This window comes from Rhinatrema bivittatum, chromosome 8 (assembly GCF_901001135.1).
Source record: "Rhinatrema bivittatum chromosome 8, aRhiBiv1.1, whole genome shotgun sequence".
NCBI classification, from domain to species: Eukaryota; Metazoa; Chordata; class Amphibia; order Gymnophiona; family Rhinatrematidae; genus Rhinatrema; species Rhinatrema bivittatum.
This window is the reverse complement of record NC_042622.1, coordinates 77,126,205-77,150,218: the sequence shown is the minus strand read 5'-3', so window position 1 is coordinate 77,150,218 and position 24,014 is coordinate 77,126,205. Positions and strand designations below refer to the sequence as shown.

The window sequence follows — 24,014 nt, the reverse complement described above, 5'->3', positions numbered from 1 at the left end:
GTGAACCATTTAAAAAAAAAAAAAAAAAGGGAAACGTTTTTCCCTTTCTGGTAAACATTGCGACTGCTTCCAAAGTTTTCAAACATTTTTCACACTGGGATCTATGCAATAATGTGCGCCCAGACTAGCGCCCGGGTTTACTCGTGGTTGGGCACACAAGAATAGCATCTGATGCAATAAGGAGATTAGCATGGCCAAAATGTGTGCCCTAAAAATGCATATCCGATAGCACCTAACGTATGTAAATTCACACATTAATTATTATCCTCTGATGCACCCAAAGGCTGGGCGTCCGCACATTTTTTAACATAAGGAATTTAACTCTAGCTCTGGAGGTTGAATAAAGTTAACTCACGGTCAAGGGCTTACGAGAAAAAATATGGTCATCTGTATTGAGTTAATGTGTCCTCCTCCTTAGTATCATCCTGACTCTTAAGTTTATTGCTTGTGGTGGAGAAAAATATATGTATATTTGATTTGATCAAAAAGAAGCTCACCTTTCTTATGACCACACAATTTAGATGCCCATAGCAATGGGCACCTGATATAAACTTCAGCATTGAAATCAGCTCAGCAAAATAATGAGAAAGAAAGCATGATCAAAACGGACACTTATATTGAGCGCCTGTTGCAGTTGTGGGCGCCTGATGCAATACATTTTTGAACGCAAGAGATGCACAGTTCTGCTTAGCGTGCCCTTTTTTTTTATACTGCTCCAATTTTCCTCTAATTTAAATACTGCATCAAGCGCACAGGGGATGTGGCTGCGTGTGCGTTAGGAAAGGGGGCGGTCAATATGAGTGCCTGTTTTGAGCGCCTGTCTTATTGCATCGGCCCCACTATGTAAATGTTTCCTGTGTGTGTATTCTACTTTCCATGTTGGTCCTAGAAAAAAACTGAACTCCAATCTTTAAGGTTAGGAAACAAGTCTGCAAATTAACCACCTGCACAAGTTTGCTTCCTCCAGTGCAGGACCATGTAACATCTTCACAAATCACTAACAGGCCGATACAGTGCATGTGGATGCGCGTTTTCGACGCGCTATTACCTTAGGGGTAATAGCGCGTCGAAAACGCGCGTCCAACCTCTCTGAAACTAATAGTGCCCGCAACATGCAAATGCATGTTAATGGCCCTCTATTAGTTCCGCGCGATACAGAAAGTAAAATATGCAGCCAAGCTGCACATTTTACTTTCAGAAATTAGCGCCTACCCAAAGGTAGGCGTTAATTTCTCTTGGCACCGGGAAAGTGTACAGCCTCCGACTTAATATCATGGCGATATTAAGTCTGAGGTCCCAAAAGTTTAAAATAATCAAAAATTAAAAAAAAAATTTAAATTGGCCCATGGCTCGCGCTAGGGAAGCGCTAGTGTCCCTAGCGCCTCTTTTTACCGCGGGCCCTAATTTGAATAAATTATTTTTCTGAATCGCGTGCACAGGGAGAGCGGGCTCTCGTCCGCTCTCCCGCGCCGTTTACTGTATCGGCCTGTAAATTGGCACCTCATCCACTTCACACCTCTCCTACTCGCCTTCAGGTGCTTTCATGTTGCAGTTCCTTATCTCACTCTGCACCTCCTGTTGACCTCCCTTCATGATGTGAACTTTTGTCTGTGCCTTTTTCCTTCATTGCCAGCTCCTTATTCTGCACTTTTCACCTTGCTGCATCGCATGCCTAGAACAGACTTCTTGATTTGGTGCTTCCCTCTTTGGAGATATTCAAATCTTAAAAACCCATCTTTTGGGGGCTGTTTTTAAATATTAACTCTAGGCTATAGTTGATCATAGCATTCTTGATTTTAACCATATTTTCTATAATAAGTACATAGAAGCCTCATAGTTGTCACATTTGTGTGTGTGTGTGTGTGTTGTCTAGATAGTCCTTGCTCTGTGGAGCTTACAATCTCTTTTGTGTGTGTTTTGCACTGCATATGTTTAGCGGCGCTGTAGAAATGAATAGTAGTAATCCTTGGACCATGTGCATGAAAATATATCTGATGAACATTTATTATGGGCGTCCTGATAACCAGGTCTCAAAAGCAGATTGTGAGAAATTGCAGGAGGACCTCTTGGGAGACTGGGCATCCAAGTGACAGATGAAATTTAATGTGGACAAGTGCAAAGTTGTGCACTTTGGAAAAATAATTCAAACTGTGGTTTCACAATGTTAGCTTCCATATTAGAAGTCATCACTCTGGAAAACGATCTAGGTGTCATCATGGACAATATGTTGAAATCCTTGGCTTGGTGTGCTGCGGCGGTCAAATGGTATTAGGAATTATTAGGAAAGGAATGGAGAATATCATTATTCCTCTTTATTTCAGTATTTTCCCAAACTTTTCAAGCCCAAGGCACACCTACATTAACAAAAATGTGTGGCACACCATTCTCCATGGAGCAGGCAGTGCGGACCTAGAGAGGAGTCACAGGAAACACTGAAAGTCCCCTTCAGTCTCTCTTCCAAGTTTTAAAACAAAGAGGAGTATATAACTGGAAACGTTTACAAATATAGGTGTCCTTAACCACCCTATTTATTGTATCAACCCCTTAATCCTCATCAGGAGGTCTCCTGCCAGCTAAGAAACCCCTCAACTGGTCTGGTAAGAAGAAAACCTAGGTATTTTTGGCCAGTTGGATAATGCATTTACAGGGATAGCATAATTTAAAGCTACCTCCTAATGCTAAGGTCTCAGCAATCATAAGTAGGAATTCTTTTCTACGCTGCTGCGTAGACTTAGCTAAGTCTGGGGATACATGAACAAGACCCCCACAAAATAACATTTATATTTTTAAAATAATTCTTCATAATCAGAGAACATCTGTTTCATCAAAAAAGGAGACAAAAAGCACTGCATGATCCATAATTTCTACATTCAAATTTTCTAGGTAATCAGTCAGATTCTGAAAATCTGATCCTTGAGGAGGAAATACTAAAGGTATGCTGCTTCTTTTAGGCAAGAAAAAAAGTTTCTTTATAGCTGGTATCTCTTCCTGAGAAATCTTTAAAACCTCCAATGCATATTTCTTGAAAGATAACAAAGGTATTTCCCCCGATACAATAGGGAAATTTAAAAATCTTAGATTTAAATGTCTCATATAATTTTCAATTGACTCCAACCTTCTTAAAGATGAAATTCTTTCTAAGACCATTGTAGCGTTGGCATTTTGGAGGCTTTTTATATCATCATTCATTTTCTTAATGAATTATCTTGTTCATCAAATTTTTGGTTTGTGTCCCGTTCCAACACCCCTACCTTAGCCGCTATTTCATCCAGCTTCAGGGTTTGATTATCTAGCTTTGAAGACATCCTCACCATGAGTTCCCAGATATTATCGAGAGTAATAACCGCCGGTTTGGTTAATTGCTGGGAGAGGGTTCTTACCCCAAGTCCGGCGACATCGCCCAGCTCTCCCGTTGTTCTAGGAGTGTCTGCTGCCATCCCTCCTCCTTCTCTCGGCACTTCAGACCCTCGAGGTTTTGGAGTACCTCCTGCCTCTCCACCCGTTCAGTCGGCGTCTGGGCCACCCAGTAGATTTCGCCCGATGATGTCATCGGAATGCGCTTCATCTCCTCCTCCGACCATTAGGGGCAATGTTCTCACCGGCATTCTGGGGTCCGGAGGGCTCAATGAAAGTTCCCCAGGAGAGTAAGGCTCTCCTCTAGCCAGCTCTCCAGCGGGGATAGACGCCCTCAATTGTGGTGGTTGGAGGGCGAAATTGGATATCAATCACTGTCCGGCAGCAATGTCCGGGTCGGGTGGAAAGACCTGGACTTTACCTTTTCTCTTGTGAGGCATTATAATAAAGAAATATCGCTATAAAGCTTTTAAGCGAAATCTTTGGTCCGGAGCAAACGACGATACACCCTCTCAGGGTGCCATCTTGTTTTCTCTCACAAATGTACATTTTTTTTTTTTTTTGTAATTTATATTTTATTAATTTCCAAGAATAAGAGTACAAGAGAACATGAGCATAACTCGATTCAGTCATGGAATACATTCCAGCATGAAACATAACAGAACAGGCGTCAATTGGTTCCTCCAAAGACATGTAACCGAGTGTACAACATAACAATCCCTTCACATATCCCACCCCTCCCCTGCCCATCAAGAAGTCCGTAAATATGACTGGTCCGTCTTAAGGCAGAAAAAAACCTATGAAGATCAATCAGTATCGTAGTAATAATCCCGATAGTGCTAAGCATGTGAAATGATAATGACACGAAGTCAAAGTGTACAATACACATTACCCCTGAATACATCACGGTATCATCTCCTGCCCTTGTTAACCCCTACCTGTTAAGGTTATTATTGTAAAGCCTGTTGCTAAGTTATGTTACATTGTGAACCGAGGTGATGTTTTGCAAACGTGCCTCGGTATATAAGAAACCCTAAATAAATAAATAAAATAAATAAATAATATTACCTTACTAGAGTATAGTCTTTTCCCTTGACCAATGCAGCTTATGAAGCATTATCAAAGGATTTTAGAGATCCCATAAAAGTCATCATCTGATTACATCCACTCGAGGCTTCCTGTGGGCGTTTTAGTTGACAGCCGATGTCAATACGGTGGTGCATACACATTTTAAGAATCAGACAAAGTACAAGAAGTCCCATCACAATGCATAACGTGTTTTGCCTGCCTTACCACTGCCAACCCCACAGAAGGAAACACCGGAATGTTCCACCTATGTAATATGCTGAATAAATGGTTTCCAGGTCAAATTGTGCGAGTGGGTTCTATTATGTTTAATGGCAGTTAGGAAATCAAGACGTCTATGTGTTTGTAGCCATGCCGTCACCTCCCCCAGTGTTGGAATGGTGGTGGATTTCCAGTGCTGTGCTAAAGCCAAACGAGCTGCCATTAGAGTATAGAGACAAAGTCGCTGTTGGTGAATATCCACCCCTTCTATAGGTGCATTTAATAAAGCTGAGATAGGAGATATCGTAAGCTGTTTCTGAAATAATTGTCCCAACCACCCAAAGATGGATTGCCAAAATGAATGAATATCTACGCAAGTCCACCATATATGAAAGTAGGATCCCTCCTGGCCACATAATCGCCAACATTGCGAGGAAGTTGATGGATATATGTTATGCAAATGCGCTTGACAAAGGTGCCATCTGTATATCATCTTATAGTTATGTTCCTGAGTCTGGCAGATATCAAACATTTGCTAGCTCTCTGTATTATTACAGTTCTAAGTTCGTGTGGGATCGATTCCCCCAAGTCCCTTTCCCAGTGTGCGAAGTGCATGAAATTGGCATTTCCATTAGAAAGGAGTAGAGAGAGTATAATTTCGACACAACTTTAGTTATAGTGTCAGCTCTAATACAAAAATGCTCAAAAAGGGATCGAGATTCCCTCAATTGTTTAGATTTGCCCAGCAGCTGAATAAAATGATGAACTTGCGCATAAGCTAGATATGTGTTCCTTGGGAGGGTAAATCTGGTTTCCAGCTGACTTAGAGGCTGGATGCTTCCCCCCTGAAGTAAATGCCCAATCGTATTAACGCCCGATGATTGCCATATCTGAAAGGCAGATAACTGATATCCTATTGCAAAATCTTTATTGTGAAAGAGAGCAGATTGATAAAAGTAAGCATGTGGGCCAACCACCCTTGTTTTCAACTGTCCCCAAAGTTTGAGAGTAGTGTCCAAAGACCAGGGGATGCACTTAACAGGCGTCCACGTGGATTTGGGTTGCCAGGGCATCGCCTCCACCGGCATATTACCACACATAAATTGAGCTGCTGCCACCCACTGCTTTGGATTAACATCCCGATGCATATCTATTATAGCTTTTAATTGCGTGGCCCCGTAGTACAAATGTACATTTTAACTCAGAAAGGGGCGATGGAAGCATCCCTGACAGGCTATTCATGCAGCCACATAGCCGATAAATACTGATTTATCTGTCTGTCTGGCAACGGGAGGCAGCTGTCAGATAGTGGTAAAGGTCAGTACTTATCCGGCTATCTGGCGTGGTTCATGCTACTTAGCTGGATAAAGTACTCTACCTCGCTAAGAAGCGGCAACGTGCACCAGATAGCTGGATAACTACTGACTTATGCAGCGTCTGCAAATAAATGGACTAAATAGTATTTTTCTGGGCTAAGTGGCGGCAAACTGCCAGCACTACCTAGAGAATTCCTGACATTTATTTATTTATTTAAAACTTTTCTATACCGTCATTAAGTGATATACCATCACAACGGTTTACAAATAGGCACATAAATAAATTTGGAATAGATTTTACTTTAAATTGAGGGTGCCGAAGTTGTCAGGTACATGATTCAAAATATTATAAGCTATGTGTAGTGAAGTTTCCTTAATAGGCTATCCATATATGCGATATACTGTAATTCTTTAACTTAAAACTAAGTGTGATCAAAATAAAGGTAAGGAATGCATATATGTTATCTGGTGACTTTTGCCTGTGTGTATCAGTCCTTTTCTAGTTTCTTAGTAATACCTATTCCCCATTCTCATTATGAAATGCTTTTTTGAAAAGCCATGTTTTAGGCTTTTTTGAAGATTTTATGGTCTCTTATTAGTCTTATTTCGGATGGCATTGAGTTTCATAATATAGGTCCAGCTAGTGATAATGCTCTTCCCTTACTTGTGTCAGTTTAGCTGTTCTTTACAGAGGGTATGGTTAGTAAGGCTTTATTTGCTGATCTGAGATTCCTTTTGGGGAATATGTAGTCTTAATGCAGTGTTTAACCAATCTGTATTTTCTTCATTGATTAGTTTGTGGACTGTGCAAAGTGTTTTATATTGTGCTTTTTGTTTGATTGGGAGCCAGTTGTAATTCCGCAAGAGTTTTAGTGATGTTGGGTCCCTTCTGCCTTTTCCATAACACTGGAACTTAACACCAGCCTGACCTAGGGGTTACGTTTCTAGTGCTAAGAGAGGTGCCACTGGCCAGATTGCAATCTCTCTGCATGAAGAATTACTGCTAATGCCCTCATTTGCATGGGATTTCCATGTGAAGTCACTAAGCAGTACTCCCGTTTTTAGGAATGCACATTTCTGCGTGCAGAACTCCTTGCTGCTATCAGCACAGCAGTAAGTTTTGTGCCCAGAAAATGTGTGTTTAAATGTAGGCAGAAAGGTGCTATATATGTAAGCGCCATTGCTGGTAGTACTTTGTTGCTAAGAGCAGAGCCCAGGTGCCGGCCTGGTTCTGAGCATCTGGCAATGGTGATTTTTCCATGGCACACAGTGATCGGGTATGAAGGCATACCAGTGTGCCCATAGTACCTTGGTTTTTGAAACCCTGAACCTAGAGTACTGTGTGTAATTTAGAGATCACATCTCAAAAAAGATGTAGTAGAACTAGAAAACATGCAAAGAAGGGTGACCACAAATGATAAAGGGGATGGAAAGGCTAAAGAGTTTAGGAGAAGAGATGGCTGAGGGGAGATAGGGTCGAAATTTATAAAATCATAAGTGGAGTGGAAATAGTAGCAGCTAGGTTGTTTACTCTTTAAAAGAAATTAACAGATTAGGGGACACTCCATGAAGTTACTAAGCATATTTATTTATTTTATTTAGATTTATATTCCACTTTTCGCACTTTTTTCAGCGCTTCAAGTGGATTACATTCAGGTACTGTAGGTATTTCCCTATCCCCCAGAGGGCTTGCAGTCTAAGTTTGTAGCAAATTGGAGAGAAATATTTTCCACTCAATGACAATAAGCCTTGGAATACTTTGCTGGAAGATGGGTAAATGCAGTTAGCTAGCTGGGTTTATAAAAAGGTTTTGGACAAGTTACTGGAGGAAAAATTCATAAACTTATTAACAGGTAGTCTTGGGGACAGGCACTACTTATTCCAGGTGATCTGTTTACAGGTGCCTCTCAAGTTCGATTTCCCTAAATGTAACTGCTTTTAGTACATGAGACTCAGGAGTGTGCAAGTTCCTAGCTGCTAAGGTAATTTCATCATTTAGATTAAAAATAATCTGCTTGAGAACAAGGTCTCTCTAGCCAGGGTAACTGGAAGCTGAGAGCTAGGGACCCTGTCTCAACGATGATTAAAAGTATGGTGGCCTGAAACTGTACTCTGAAGGAATAGGCACGTTTGCATCTGTGTGTGTGTCCTAGTCATGCTTGTGTCTGTATATGCTTGTCAAAGATTCTCTTTAAAATATATATATATTTTTGAGCAGCAATTTCCTCCAGCTTCTTTAGGCTTCCAGCACATTTAGAATTGGCCTTTATTAGTCAGTTTCACCATGAGTTACAAGGGTATTTCCTTTACTTTTAAATTTTGCTAACCTAATAATTGCAGTGATGGTCTTTGGCGGGAGCACTGCTGGACTGACCGTGATTTCCTCTGGACTCTGAGTGCACCCTGGTTCCAAGCAGTAGGTGTCTCCATTGAGCAGTGTCTGAAACTACTACGGTAAATCCCCACTTTTCCCCACACCAGTTGCTATCTCTGCAGCATCTCAGCCCTGGCCGGCCCAGGGATGTGATAGCGAGCCCAGGAACTAAACCAGGGTCTCCGCACGGCAGTGATGAGAGATTTTGGTTCAGGACCTGGTTCCAGCCTGGAGTGAAGATCTGGCTTGTGCTGAGAGCTGGAGGTCCGTGTCGCAGCAGATTCTGCTTCTAAAAATCATGCACCTTGGGGGGTGAAAAGCTGGCTGAGTTTATATAGTGAAGGAAACCCTTTCTTGCCTTTTCTCTGTATCTGATCCTGATGCAAGGATTTGAAACACCAATATAGTTGTCTTTTGCAGCCTTCTAGCAAACTAGCTCAAAAGTGAAATGTGTGCTAGCAACTGGGTTACAGAGAGGAGAGAGAGGATAGAAGGCTAGCATGGCCAGTGTCTCCAGTTCATTCTCCTTTGGTTGAAGAGGTGACTCACGGTGCCCAATCTTGCTTTCTTGGGAAGTTGGTGCACCATGTATGAAAGATTCAATGAACACCAGGTATTCTGGTAGTTCCCTACTGGCAGCCGTTGCCCCTTCTATGACAGGCTGCTGTCATCTGCCTTTGTTTGTGTTTGTGAACCTGCAGGCAAGCGGAGGTGGACTAGCAATGAACACGTGGTTCTTAGGAGATAAGAGCAATGCAGGCAGAGGCAACCTGGCCAAGAAACTCTTCCTGTCACATCCTGGTGCGCACTCCTGGACCCACTTTCACCAGTCTGCTGCGGATTCAATAGCCTCACACCTGTGGTGGTCCAGAACGCAGTCCTTGCATCGCAGATGTCTCTTGTGAAGACACCATGAGTCGAAGCAAGCATTACAGACAATGTTTGCCTAGAATCCTTTTTCGTGTGGCTTAAGGGGCAGAGCTGAGTTCAAAGCTGGAGATCGGGTTTGCCTTAGTGATTGTAAATGGAGTTCACTGTAATTAATCTTGATTTTCTTCTTATGGTGCGATGGCAATGTTTGTGTGTAGGAAAAGAGAGGGGAGGAGGCAGTGGGTTGTCCTGCTTATTTGTGTCACTTGCTGTTCCTCTGTGGCAATCAGGAGGGATTGTGTTACCACAGTGGGGACACTTTTTAGGGCTAGTCCAGCGGGGGGGGGGTTTGTTGGGGGATGTTTATGAGTAATTGAGGGGAAGGTTCAGGTTAACAGCTGTGAATATAAGAGACGGGACCAGGTTGTGTGTGGCTGGGGCTAGACGTGTTAGGGAGGACTGGCTTCAGTGGCAGTGCTACATGTTGCCCATATGGATGACCTGGATTTGATTCCTGACTCGGGTCATTTACTCCCTGGAATGGCTGGGCTGGGGACGCTGTGGAAGCAGCATTAACAGCCTCTGGGAGGAGAGAGCCCTAATCTTTGTGTAGTGGTAATGCCTAGTGGCTGGATTTAGGGTCTATGATTGCAGGGTTCCAAAAGGAGCCCTGGTGCATGGATTCTGGCCAAATACTGTCACGTGAAAGAAAGCTTGGAGGGAAACTAAAACAGGGGGAAAGATTCCCAGGTAGTTGCAAATGAAGGTCCATGGGGTCAGATTGCAGCTCCGGCTTTGACTGAGCTGAAAGCCCAAAGGAGCAGGAGGAGACTGGCCTGCTTCCCCCCCCCCCCCCCTCCAAATAAAGGTGTTTTGGAAGAAGAATGGTGTTGGGCGGGTGGTGGGAAAAATATTTAGAAAACTTGTGCCAGCCAAAGCTTTTAGAAGCCAGGGAATTTTATTTTTTTTTTCTTATTTTCCTCTTTATCTTTTTTCATATCTTTCGGCTTCTTTCCTTTTTTATACTTTTTTTTTTTTTTTTTGCCCAGTCTTTCCGGGGCACTATCTTCTTTCCCCCCCCAATCCTCCCCCCCCCACAATCTTGGCACAGTAGTACAGAGAGCAACTTTGGGCTTCACCAGTGGCGGTAGGCAGATTTTCATTCTGTGTTAGGTGCCCCACATTGGCAGTAGCTCCGATTTCTGGGTCCCTGACATCAGAAGCATTTCCTCCACTTAGGGCAAGTGTCAAGTGCTGTATTTCAGGTGCCTGGGTGTTTCCATTCTATGCCTGAATGTGATAGGGTGCTGTGTGTGTACTGGCATCCTGACAATTAGTGCTGTAAGGTGATAGCTTAAGAACTGGCCTTTGTTTACTCCATTCATGATTTTATAAGCTGCTGTTTTCTAAGCTGAAGTAGCCTAACCTGTATAGCCTATTATCATAGGGGAGCCTTTTCATCCCCCTTTTTTAATTTTTTTTAAATTTTTTATTTATTCATTATTCAATTTTACAATCAAGAAAATTTATCACGTGACATAGAATTTGAAGTCCATCATCAATCATAAGTAAAAATAGAATATACATCTTTATCTTTCCAAAGAAAAAAACCGATCCATAACTTCCAAGTTAGTCCTAAAGAAAAGGAGAATCGTAATTAAATTTGTAAAACATAAATTAGAAAACCATTTTATATTATTAGCTAAGCCTTCTTTATTCTGGAAGAGACATAGCCTTGTATTGGAGATATTCATACACTAGACTCTAGATACCACTTTCTCACTATCCTGTTCTTTTTCTACTTTCTTTTTTTCTAAAAATTGAGCTAATTGAGAAGATTAATTGATAAAGATAATAAATTTAGCACCTTTATAGGATACCAAACATTGACAAGGAAATTTTAATTGAAATGTAGCCCCCAACTGTAAGGCTAGGGGCCTAAGAAGTAGAAATTGCTTTCTCTTCTTTGGGGTGGTTTTGGCTACATCAGGGAATATCCTTATATGTAAACCTAAAAAGGTCTGCATTCTGTTTTTGAACAATAAATTTAAGACCCACATCCCTGTCATAATCCAAAGTAAACATAACAATCATAGTAGCCAGTTTGGCCAACTCTGTATCAGAAGTTTCTAGCATTTCAGTTAGGTTTAACCTAGAAACCTTTTCTCCTTGATCACCCTTTGCCTCTCCACTCTCTGTTTGTGTTATTCCATTTTTCTGATCTCTATACGGTATATATAAAATACTTTAGTAACTGATGGTATATTCTCTTCTGATACATTCAATATTTCTCTTAAATAACTTTTATACATCTCCTTAGGGGAAATAAGAGGTAACTGTGGAAGTTTACAAAATGCAAATTTCTCCCTTCAAAATATTTTCTCTGTTTTTCTAATTTAACCTGTAAATTCAAATTATCTTTGACTAAAGCATTTTGTAGAATTTACTGGCCTCCACTTCATTCTTACTTTCAGAATTTTGAGTAATCAAACTAGTTGTTGTTTTTTCTAATGTATGAATACGATCTTCATGATCTTGTAATTTCTCAGAATAAAACTAATCTGACCAGAAATAAACCTCCCCAATCCCTCTATAGCCTCCCAAAGTGAGTCTAACGTTATATTATTAGGTTTAATCATTTGAAAATCAAATCTGCCTTTATAGGCGTAGATATCTTTTGCCTAGGTACTCTTTCCTCTCCCGAGGCTATGCCACCTGCAATTTCACCGCTACACTTCTGAGCGGTGTTATCGCTGAGATCTCTCGGAGTTGGGTTCCCTGGTAGGCCATACCTTTGTCTGCAACTTTGGCAGATACTATGGCCACTACCTCAGCCGAGCCTTTCTGCGATGCTGGATTTGCAGGAGCTTCCCTCCATCGGTGAGAGTGAGATGTCAGAGCCTGGGGAGATGCTCTGCTCGAGAGAAAGAGCATCCCCCCCATGCGGCTCAAGCGCCGATTGTTGCCCAGCTTTAATAACATGAAGGTCCATTGGGCTAGTCAAAACGGGATCTAGACTGGCTCCAAGGCGAGCACGTTTCTTTTGCCTGTCTTTTTCTGGCAGTATGAGGCATTACTATTCTAATTCAACTTTAGAGGAAAATCAGGACCTAAATTCTTTAAACAATGTTTCTACCACAATTAATAGGGTTTTCCTAATCATTGGAGATGAAAGATAGGAGTGTACAATTCACATATATTATCATAAAGGAGTACCTTATTCATGGTCCATCTATTTCATCTGAATAACTTCAAAGCAAAAACTAAGCTGTGCGCCCTTAGGCGATGCGCCACGCGGCAGCACACACCGCAAAAGGTCCACTTTTATACCTCCCTTTGGGCGTCAGAGACTGATGACATCACAGTGGGGGTGGTACCTGGAACTCCTCCGTCGGGGCCCTCGCACAGCTGCCAGCACCCCCCAGTAAGACCTCAGGACCTTCTTTCACACTCCTATGCTTGCAATCACCGCCTTTTCCTCCCCTTTATCATCTTTGTTGTCCTTCTCTGTGTGTTTTCTAGCTTTGCTATGTCTTTTTTTTTTTTTTAGATGGAGCTATTGGAACTGCACGTAATATTCAAGATGTGGTCACACCATGGCTTGATATACAAGGCAATATGATATTTTCTGTTTTATTTTCCATTCCTTTTCAGATCATTCCTAACATTCTATTTGCTTTTCTGACCACTGCTGCACTCTGAATCAGCATTGTGCGTCTGTGGTTGAGATATTTTTTCCTATGTGTATCCCTTTGTACTTGTTCACATTGTTTCAGTTGCCTAGTCTCTTACTCTAACAAGATCCTTCTGCAGTTCCTCACAATCCACTGGTGTTCTAACAACTTTGAATCATTTTGTAATGTTTGCAGATTTGATCACTTCTCCCATTGCTCTCTTTTCTCTAGATTATTATGAATATGTTAAAAAGCATAGGTCCCCTAGAGCATGCCACTATTGACCATTCCCCATTTGGAAAACTGATCATTTAATTACTCATGGGGGAATTCTGCACACAAAAACTTTAAAATTCTGCAAACTTTATATTGGTCAAAATAACACAATGTACATGACAGTCTTTAAGTAATTACATTTTAAATTTAATACAGAAAAAAATTATTAGTTAGATGCAGAATTTCCCTAGAAATTCACTGTAAGTGTCCCTTCCACTCGCTCTCCCTACTCCCCTGGCCACTTTACCCTCTCAGGCCCCAACCCCTCCACCTCTAGGGTCAACCCCTTCCACTCTGTCGCCAGCCTGAATTTGACTCCGTTCTCAGTACTGCCCCTCACACAGGCTCCCTCTCTCATACACATGCTCCCTCTCTCTATTAAACATACACACACACCCTCATACAGGCTCTCTCACTCTCTCGCACACACACATCCCCTCATACTGGGTCCCTCTCTCTTGCATACACACCCACACAAGCTCCCTTTCTCTCTCACACATACATCCTCACACAGGCTACCTATGTCTCTCTCTCTCTCTCTCTCTCATGCACCCCTTCACACAGGCTCTCACTCATACATACACAATCCCTTCACACAGGCTAGCACCCTCACATACACACGATCCCTTTTTCATACACAGGAGCTCCTAGTCTCTCTAACACACACACTCCTTCACAATCTCCTCATATAGGCTCCCTCTCTCTGGCGGCACCCACACTCAAGCATTACCCCCCTGCTCTCTCTCTCAACACCCCACACACACCCCTCCCCTCTCACACACACATTCACTCTCACTGGGGCCTTCATCTTCACTGCGAGCGGAGCACACTCCCTTCGTGGCACACGGGGCCTTCATCTTTGTGTACTCCGTTCGCGGCATGCCGGGGTCTCCTCTGCCATTTTCTGCGCAGAAAATGGCAATTCTGAGCTCCGCAGTAGCGCAGAATTCCCCCAGGACTACATTTAGTCCTCTCTTGTTTGCTGTCTTTTAACCAGTTACCAATCCACAATAGGACACTGCTTCCTATCCGATGACTTTTTAATTTCCTAAGGAGTCTCTTGTGGAGGACTTTGACAAATACCTTCTGAAAACCCCAAATAGTATATCAACCAGCTCACCCTTATCCACATGTTTTACACCTTCAAAAACAACTAATAGATTGGTAAGGCAAGACTTCACTTTGCTAAAGCCATGTCGACTTTTCCCCATTAAGTTATGCTACTTTTATGGTCAGTGATTTGTTTTTAAGAATAGCTTCTGCTGTTTTTGTCTGGCACAGATATTAGGCTGATTGCAGTTTTCCGGATCACCCATCGAGGGTCTGTCTGATTTTGATATGCCACATGTAAAAGTGTGTAATAGTTTTTATAGGTCAATAAGCAGGCTGAATTAGCCTTTATGCGTGGTGATGTCATCCGGCAGCATTGGACGGACTTGTTTCTCCAAAAGAGTAGAGCTTTGAGCTCTACTGAGCAAGTGTGGGAGTTCCCATGTAGGCGTTGCCTTGCAAGCCTTCTCAGTCATTTTTTGTCTGAGCATAGGCATGGATGTATACTCTGTCTTTTTAAAATTTTTTTTCTAAATTATTTTAAATTCTTCATTTTTCCATCAGTTTTCTTCTGTTTTTGTTGCCTTGCTGCCTCGGCAGCCCCATATAAGCATTTTCAGTGCTAACTAAAAAGAAAATAAGAGAAGAGAATCCTGTGGGGATTCTCACTCCCACCAGCAGATGGGAGCAGAGTGCGAAAGTTTCCTTTCTGATGTCACTACCATAAAAGCTAGCCCAGCAGAGGGGAAGTCTATAATCTCTGCCTCCAGCAGATGGGATGGAGCATAGACGTTGCTGGTCTAGCAGTGTAAGAAGGGCACTAGGGCAACGGCCTTCCCTAAGGTCGTTTTCCTTAGGGGTCTGGGCCGGGTGGGATGACAGCCTCCATAGGTCTGATCTTCCCTCCCCAAGGCAACCAGTTGTTTGATCTCCTGGTTTCCAGATGAAGTCGCCTAACTGTGAGGGGGAAAAAAAAGGGTGGAGAAGCAGCCCGGCCTGAACCATTGCTGGCCTGCCCCAGGTATGGGCAAGAGGAGGAAGTGTGCCAGGTGCGAGCCCGGCGCAGATCCCTAGCGTTGCTGGCTCTTTCTGCCACATTGCGACGGCGAAAAGCAGTAGCCTAATGGTTGGAGCAGTGGGCTACAGACGAGGGAAACCTGGTTTCAAATTTCACTGCCTCTCCTTGTGATTTTAGGCAGGTAGCTTTGTCCTCCATTGCCTCTGCTGCAGGCTTCGAATGTTGGTCTTCTGGGGTTAGGGAGATGCTTGTAGTGCCCGAATGTAATCCACTTTGAGGTGCCAAAAAAAGCGGAATATAAATCAAATAAATGAATAAGCAAAAACTTTGAGGAGTCTGTTTTTCTTCAGGTTTCATCTTGGCTACCCATCAAGCCTATCTCCAGATAAAAGATAAGAATAAAGCTCCTTCTTCAGGAGAAAAGCCCAAGCCACTTACAGGCTGGGAAGATTGGAGTCCTGGGGGGGGGGGGGGGTTGAGGAGGAGGGCTCTTCCCAGGAAGAGACTTTAGGTGAGGAAAATCCAGAGGCTAGGGCTCAGCTGTGCTTTCGTTTAGGGCAGATGAGCTGGGGGCCCTAACTACAAAAGTCTTGCAGGTCCTAAATTGAAAGAGGAAATGACCAAAACTAGAATGGAGGGAAATCCCATCCTAACGGTATTAGGAAACTTCGTAAAGCCTTTCCCGTCCATTCAGCAGTCCAGGATAAGCTGACAGTGGAGTGGGAGATCCCAGAGTCTAGGCTTAGAAGCTGTAGAACCATGCAGAGGCTCTATCTAATAGAACAGCACGATAAGGATAGACTTCTAGATCTGCCTAGAGTAGATTTAGATTTTTACATTTCACACTTTTTTCAGTGCTTCAAAGTGGATTACATTCAGGTACTGCAGGTATTTCCCTATCCCCAGAGGGCTTACAATCTAAGTTTTTACCTGAGGCAATGGAGGGTAAAATGACTTGCCAAGGTCTAACCACTAGGCGGCTACTCCACTCCGATACAGCAATCTCAGCAATGGCAAAGAAAACTACGATACCAGCAGAAAGCGGAGCAGGCCCTGAAAGATCCTCGGGACAGGAAAGAGGAACGTTACTAAAGAGAGGTTTTGACTTTCATTTCTGGTTCTCCAGGCAGCAATTTGTGGAGCTTATGTAGCCAGGGCCCTTATAATCTGTTCTCAACAAGAGATCCAGGGTCCTGAAGATGCAGAATCCTTGGAGGATAGGGCGGGACCGGCCCTAATGGAATCGGCGGCAGCCTTTGTAGCAGATACCTTGTGTAAACCTTTATTAGCGTTTCAGCGAGGATAGCAGCAACAGAGGTCATGGCTAGCTCACTTTTATGGCTAAAGAATTGGGCGGCAGATTCAGTGTCCAAGACCAGGTTAGGAAAGCTACCCTTTAAGGGGAGGCTCCTGTTTGGAGTAGACCTAGGGAAGGGTGGTCAAAGACTGGGAGGGTTGAGGCCCCAAAGGGCAGAGGCTTCACAAGGGAAGGCAACTGGAGACACTGGCCCAAGGAGTACAGACAGAGGGACAATAGAGGCCACATCTCTCGCCCAATCAGGATCCCGGGCAGATCTCAGCCCTTTTGGGGGAATAAAAGAATTCCAAAGGAGGGAAACCCCTGAGCCCCCCCTTAGCGACAAAACCACACAATGACAGGGAACAGGCTCGCTCCATGATTCCCCAGGTTAGGAGGCAGATTACAGATCTTTTATCAGGAATGGGCCAAAATAACAAAGGACGATACAAAGTAGGAAGAATTACAGAAAGCAACGTGAAAACAAAAAGGTTTTGACTTAAAAAAAAAAAAAAAATTAATTAATTGGGGGGGGGGGGGCGCACAATATACACGCTCCAGGCCATGTATATTGTGCTGGTAAAATAGCTGCTGCAGGGAAAAAAAGATACTAAGTATCGCGACGATATTAAGTAGGAGGAACCACAGAAAAGCAAGTGTTTTTAGTTTTTAAGTTGAACCCTTGATGTGCGGGAAGACTTTATGCCTGCTCCAGGCAGGTGTGTAAAATTTTACAGGTTAAAAAGTGCGCCCTGTGTGCATGAGGATTTTTTGCATTGCGGGGTAACAGCTAATAGCCTCATCTACATGTCATTTACATGTGATGAGCACTATTATCTATGCCTTTGGACGAGCTGACCCCGTTATTGCATGGGGGTTAGTGTCCAGCCACTCGTTAAGCTGTGTGCTAGGCTGGGCGCGCTTTATTGCATCAGCCTAAAACAGGCTCCTTCCTGACTCCTCTCCCTCTTACTAAGTTAAAACAGTGGGGGGTCAGCTGCAAGGAGTGAGGCAGTCTACATGAGGAAGCAGACCCTGGGCATGGTAAGGAGACCATGTGCAGGAAGAATTAAGTTCATGTTTTACAAGCAGCCTCGGGTGTGTGTTTAGGCTGGATTTGAATCTGGCAAGAGAGGAATTTTGTGGGTGGTTCCTGTTACGTGCTGCAGCAAATGAACTTTGGTCTCTGGCTGTTAAATAGGCTTTTTTACTTTATATAATTTTCCATGTGTAATGTAATTCTGTCTGAAACATTCTCCTTGGAATAAAGGCACTAAGACAGGAATATCCTCTAGACCCAGTGATCTTTCTAAGGTTTCCAGCAGGGAGCCACTTTGGCAAAAAAAAAAAAAAAGTTCAGCATAAGAGCCAGGATTGTTGTGGGACAAAGTGGCTGGCATCCTGCACAAGGGGGAGCCTTCCCCTCCAATAATGCCTGGCTATTCAGGTGCACTTTGAGTAACTATTTAACTAGAACAAAATCTGATTGTCTCACCCCAGCACACACACACACTCCTATTCAGCCCACCCCACTCTCTGTCCCTCCATTCCATCTCCCCCCAAATGTGCACTCCCCTTGAATTCTATCCTAGCCAATTTAAACCCCCACCATCTCTCCAGCCAGACGCCACCATCCTATCCCCTTCTCCCCCCAGTTTAATTCTCCGCCTTCCCCTGTCATCTTCTCTGGAGCCTTGCTGCCAGCTCTGCCTCCAGAACAGCGGTTTTATTCGGTTTTTTTTTTTTTTTTACCGACATCGTGTACCTCTCGCTCCATTTGAACCACATGGGGTCTGAACTGTACTGATCTTGTGCAAGAACAGCGCAGGATTTTGGTCACTTTGCGGCTCGTACTCGCTAAGAGGTTGTGTGGTGCCAGGAGAAAATATGCTGCCTCCAGAATGGTGGTTCTGATAGTGTGTATTGAGGGAAAGTGAGTAAGGCAATAAGGTGCTCGCAAGAAAAGGGCACTCATGTTGAGTGCCTGTTTCCCTAACGCGCGTGCATCCACATCCACTGCTGACCCGATGCAATTTTCAAATGAGAATGAAATCGAAGCAGCGTACAAAAAGGGCGCACTAGGGAGAAATGTGGTGTTTCTGGCACTCAAATGTTCATTGCATTGGGTGCAAGGATTTCTGAATTGTGCAAAAGTGCATCGCTTACATGAAGTTACAGAAATCTGCAATGCCTGTTTACCGAAAGGAAAAGAATCACCCACGTTTTTTAAGGTGTCCTTTAGCTAATTATCATGCTCTGCTCCACTAATCCCTATATACATTTTTTTTTTTAATTTTTGGTTCTAATCCCAAACAACTATATCTTATACTAAGCTCTCTAAACAACCCTACCCTACAAGGGGCACATTTATTGCAACACAGAGGACCAACTTTTTAATGATTCTCATGAGCCCTTGACTGTAAGTAAACTTTACTCCACCTCCAGATTTGGGGTTAATTTCTCTGTATAAAAAACATGTGCATTTGACGCCCAGCCTTTGGGCACGCTTTCCTACATCGGGTGGTAATAACTAATGTCTTGTTTCCATGCAGTTTTAAATGTGAGGGGCGCTATCTGATAGCCTTGGTTAGGACGCACATTATGGACGCGCTAATCTCCTTACTGCATTGGAAGCTATAATTGCGCACTCAAAACATGCGGCCAACAGCAGGTAGACCTGTGCGCTAGGCTGGGTGCCCTTAATTGTATGAATTGCTGCTACTGACCCCTGGGCCCTCCAGTGGAGAACACTGCTGTAGATTAGAATGACACTGGGATCATGCAGAAAGAAAATGCTCCTCTTTATCCAAATATAGTCTCCCTTACCAACGTACTGCAGCAATGGAAGGAGTTTGGTAACTGTTCAGGATTCCCAATAAATAATGTAAAATCAAGTATTTCAATTTTTTTGAGGTAATTTCCTCTCATAAAAATAATTTTTGTCGTGAAAATAGTTAAATAAGCAGAAGTACCAATAAAAGAATGCATTAGCCAATTTTTACTTTTGATACGATTTGATACTAGTGTTTCCCTGATTGTTTGTTTGATCGTGTATTCAATCTTTGCCAGCCTTCCCCTTCTTAATGCCTGAGAGAGGCATTCATAGATCTCTCACGTTGCCTGTGCTGATATTCTGACAAAAATCAGAGCTGTACTAATACAGTTAAAATGAATCTCTCTCCCTGCATCTGTTTCCATACAGTACTCCTACCTGCCCCTGAGTCTGAGAGAGCAACTGTTCAGTTTCGGTGGGGGAAGGGACGTAAGCATGCTAGAGTTTCAGGTTTCTGTTTTGGGGAGGTGGCAGTAAGAAAGCTCCCGTTACAGGTTTCTGTGGTGGGGGAGATTAGCCCATGGTGAACATGTGAGTTAGTGGTGCCATAATTTAAAGGTGCTGATCTTGCCGCCTGTTTTAGACCCTCTCCGTAGTGGTGGTGCCATCTCCCAGACACATTCTATTCTTCCCACTTCATTTAAGAGAAAAATCTGATACTATCCCTTTAGTGAAACTTGTCAAGAGGGCATTATCACATGCTGAATTTTCTTTATTTGTAATGTTCCGGCTTGAGACTAGCTTGGGAACAGCAGAATATCAAATTTCATAAAGAAATAAATATATAAGGAAGCACAGATTAAGTTGTTTGCTTATTGGAGCTAATGAGGTAAGCAGTAGAATCTTAGTATGAATGGAGCAATAACAGGTGCTACTAATACTCTCCCAGATCTACACTCGCTGAAGGCCTGTGCACCGTCAGGTGTTTTCCCTTGAGTGGGAGAAACCTCTAAGGTTTTCTTTGTTGACGAGATTGGAATATTTAAAATTAAAGGCCATGCAGAAAGAGCTTAACTTATCATTTACTTGCCTCTCTTCTAATCAGAATCAGTGGTCCCAATTTTCCTCTTTGTATAATTGCATATGCAAATCTATCGCATGCATATTCATTATGGCAAGCTTGAAATCTGACTGGCTAGGAGAGCCTCCAAGAGAGCGTTGGGAAACACTACTAAATTGCCTTTCTCAGATCAACTGTGTAAACTGTGTGTATAAATATTCTGTCTCAGTCACATCATGTATTGTATACAGGAGCTCCGGTATATAAAAAACCATAAATAAATAAATAAATCTATATACCTGCCACCTAATGTGTTTATATTCCTCCGTGCAAGCTAAATTTGTCACATTTGTTGATTATGAATGTTATGCATTTTTAATGGAGTAAACATTCAATAAATACATGGTTTGAAAGATGTGCCAAAGGGCTTGCTCTAACAGTCCCTTATCAATGTAAATTTTGTGAAAAATGTAAATCTTTCAATAAAATGCCCTTGTGTTTCCATCTGTTCCTTTGTTAGGATGCAGTACAAACTCTAAACACCCTGCAGACCAATGCCAGTTACCTGGATCAGGTAAAACGGGAGCGAGGAGATCCTCAGGTGCAGCTGGAGGCCATGAAAGGGTTCTTGAAGAGGAGTGGTTTGAATGTGAGTAAGACTGGCCCTGGAATAGTAACAGGAGGCAGTGGGGAGGACTGTATTAGATCTGGCTTTCAGCTGTGCCTGCTACAGAAATTTTTGATGGAACTTTCCACAGATGTAGGAAATACATACTGTAATATCCCAGGATAAATGTAAACCTGTGTCTTGCTATCTAATGGAGAAAGCTATATGTGTGTTTAATGCTTAAACTGTAATCCACCTTGAGGACTAAAGAAAGGCAGACAATCAAACTAATCAGTAGCCATTTCCTAGCATATAACAGATGGACTCAGGACCAATGGGTATAGTGTACTCCTGATAGCAGTTGGAGACGGATCAGATTTCAATCTGACGTCAGCCCTAGTACATGTACCCCTGCAGGAAGTGCAGCTCTTCAGTATTTTCCACGCTAACACAGCGTTAGAGTAAAATTTACCAAAGAAACCCAAATTAAGAAGAAATCTTACCTCTACAGACGAGCCCCGCTCTCCTGCGGTGTCACCCGTTGGGTCCCTCCCCCAGTCGAGATTCCCGAGGTGATTTCTGCGATCCCTCGGTCCGGCGGCCGATCCTCGGCGGGGACCTAGCCCCCAGCATTGGGTGAGGCTGAGAGGCAGCGGGTGCAACCTCGAGCGCGGCGGTGAAGGTATTTTCCCTCTCCCCCTGCAGCCGGAGACTGCCCGGAATGAAACTGGGAAGTGCTGGGACAAGGTAAGGTAGAAATCTATTTAAAAGTCTCCGGTCTCCAAAGCTTGAGGAGACTCACAGGTCGCCAGCCAGGACCAGTGCCACTGGTTGATCTGCCCTAGCAGGGCTAGACCCCCGGTCAGATCAGAGGACCCTCTCACACGGAGACCCTCCGAGGTGGTCACCATATTGTCCGCGTGGTCGCCGTCACCATTTTGGTCCCGTTCACCGCCCTGTCCGCCGTCTCGACCCTTGTGCACAGAGGCGAGCCGTGCTCACAAATACCTTGTGCGCACAACATCGCGTGCACAAGTACCGGGCGCACAAGCAAAGCGCATAGCCACGCGTCCACTGTGCCGGGCGCATAATTTCGACCCATGCGCACAACAGCGTGCACATCGCTCTGCACGTGCACACCAATCCTGCGCGCGCAACTTCACACACCGGAGCGCACAACTGTATTGTACGCACACAAGCCATGGCACCACCTGAAAATAAGCTCAAAGCTCAGGGCCTTTGCCCAGCATGCCACATTAAAGCGGCACAGCATGAGGAGGCCACGGCCCTGTGCATACAGTGCGAAGAGGCCCTAGGGGACCCAACTCATGGCCCCCAGCCGGTACCGGACCCCAGCCTTTCGAGCGGTATGCCGGACCTAGCATCACACAGCGGGACCCCCCCTCAAACGGGGCTCCCCAGGGACACGGCACCCCCTAGTCTAGTCCCAGCTTCTATCTCCTGGGTGGAATTCTTCGAAGGTCTGCATACCTTTGTCCACATGCAACCAGGGCCTTCTACAATTCAGTCAAAGGCCCCACCAGAGAACCTCAACATGCCAGGACCCTCTATGCCCAGGGAAGTGATCCCACCGCCCAGAAGCCCCACCTTCGGGGACACAGACATCTCAGATGAAGGATCAGAACCCCTGGAGGAAGGGGAACTCCCTCCGGGGACAAAACCCCATCAAACCATGAGACGCTTCTTCACCAAGGACGAGCTTCCAGACCTGGTCACACACAACTTAAAAGAGCTTTGCATCCTGGGCACAAGTGCCTCGGGGAGAACCTAAGACAAACCCACTCTTGGAGGGACTCCGTCAGACCTCCCACCATTTCCCACTATTACAAGTTGTCCAGCAACTAATTGAACTGGAATGAGATACCCCAGAAACCACGTTCAAAGGGGGCCATGCTCTGGGGGCAGCCATGTGCCCTCTGGACCCTGCTGCCAAAGAGCTCCTAGCATGTCTGAAAGTGGATGCCATGGTCTGCGCGGTCTCGAAGCGCACTACTATCCCGGTGGAGGGAGGAGCAGCACTCAAGGATGCTCAAGACAGATGTCTGGAATCTATCCTCAAACAGTCCTTTGGCATCTCCACTATGTTTTTACAGATAGTGGCCTGCTGTGCTGTGGTGACACGCGCCTGCTTAGCACAGACCAGGAACAACACTCCTGGAGAAGCCCTGGAACCTGCTGTGTATCATTCCTCGCGGATGCCGCTTCGGATCTGGTACGCACAGCAGCTAGAGGAATCTCATCCACCGTGGCAGCCAGAAGACAAATCTGGCTCCGAAACTGATCAGCCGATGCATCCTCCAAAACGAGACTCACAAAGATGCCTTTCAAGGGAACACTCCTGTTCAGAAGCGAAATAGAGAAACTAGCCAACAAGTGGGGTGAGTCCCCACTGCCGCGGCTACCAGAGGACAGGAATAAGAGAAACCAGCGATCCTTCCCCCGGACCTCCAGGGGCAGAGGATCACAGCGTTTCAACCCATATAGAAGCTCATATCAAGCGGCCCGCCCCACAGGCTGGAGCCAGTCCTTTTGGAACAAGCACAATAAAAGGGGAACCAGCTCGGGCCCAGGCCCCAGCCGCACCCACAATGAAAATCAGCCAACCCATCCAAAGGAAGAAGCCATAGGGGCAGACTGGCCCTATTCTACCAAAGATGGGTCGAGATAACTTCGGACAAGTGGGTCCTATCCATCATTCGAGAGGGATATTACCTGGATTTCCACCACCTCCCTCCGGGCAAGTTTGTGGAATCTCCCTGCCACGACCCTTCCGAGAGAATGGCAGTGGAAGCTACATTGACCAAATTACTAGCCTTAGAGTCTATAACACCAGTGCCTCCACAACAAATAAATACTGGCCATTATTCCATCTATTTTATCGTTCCCAAGAAGGAAGGAACGTTCAGACCTATCCTGGACCTCAAGGCGGTCAACCGTCACTTGAAGATTCCTCGCTTCCGCATGGAAACCCTATGCTCGGTAATAAGGGTGATACAATTGGGAGAGTTCCTTACCTCCCTGGATCTGTCAGAAGCCT

The 24,014-nt window shown here is 44.3% G+C and overlaps 1 protein-coding gene across 1 annotated transcript in view; it reads left to right on the top strand.

The window, feature by feature from the left end:
* Window positions 1-24,014, top strand: part of LOC115097186 (folylpolyglutamate synthase, mitochondrial-like) — an 86,662-nt gene that overhangs the window by 1,292 nt on the left and 61,356 nt on the right. The window contains 1 exon segment of the mRNA XM_029612768.1: window positions 20,870-20,998. Coding sequence (XP_029468628.1) covers window positions 20,870-20,998 — 129 coding nt within the window.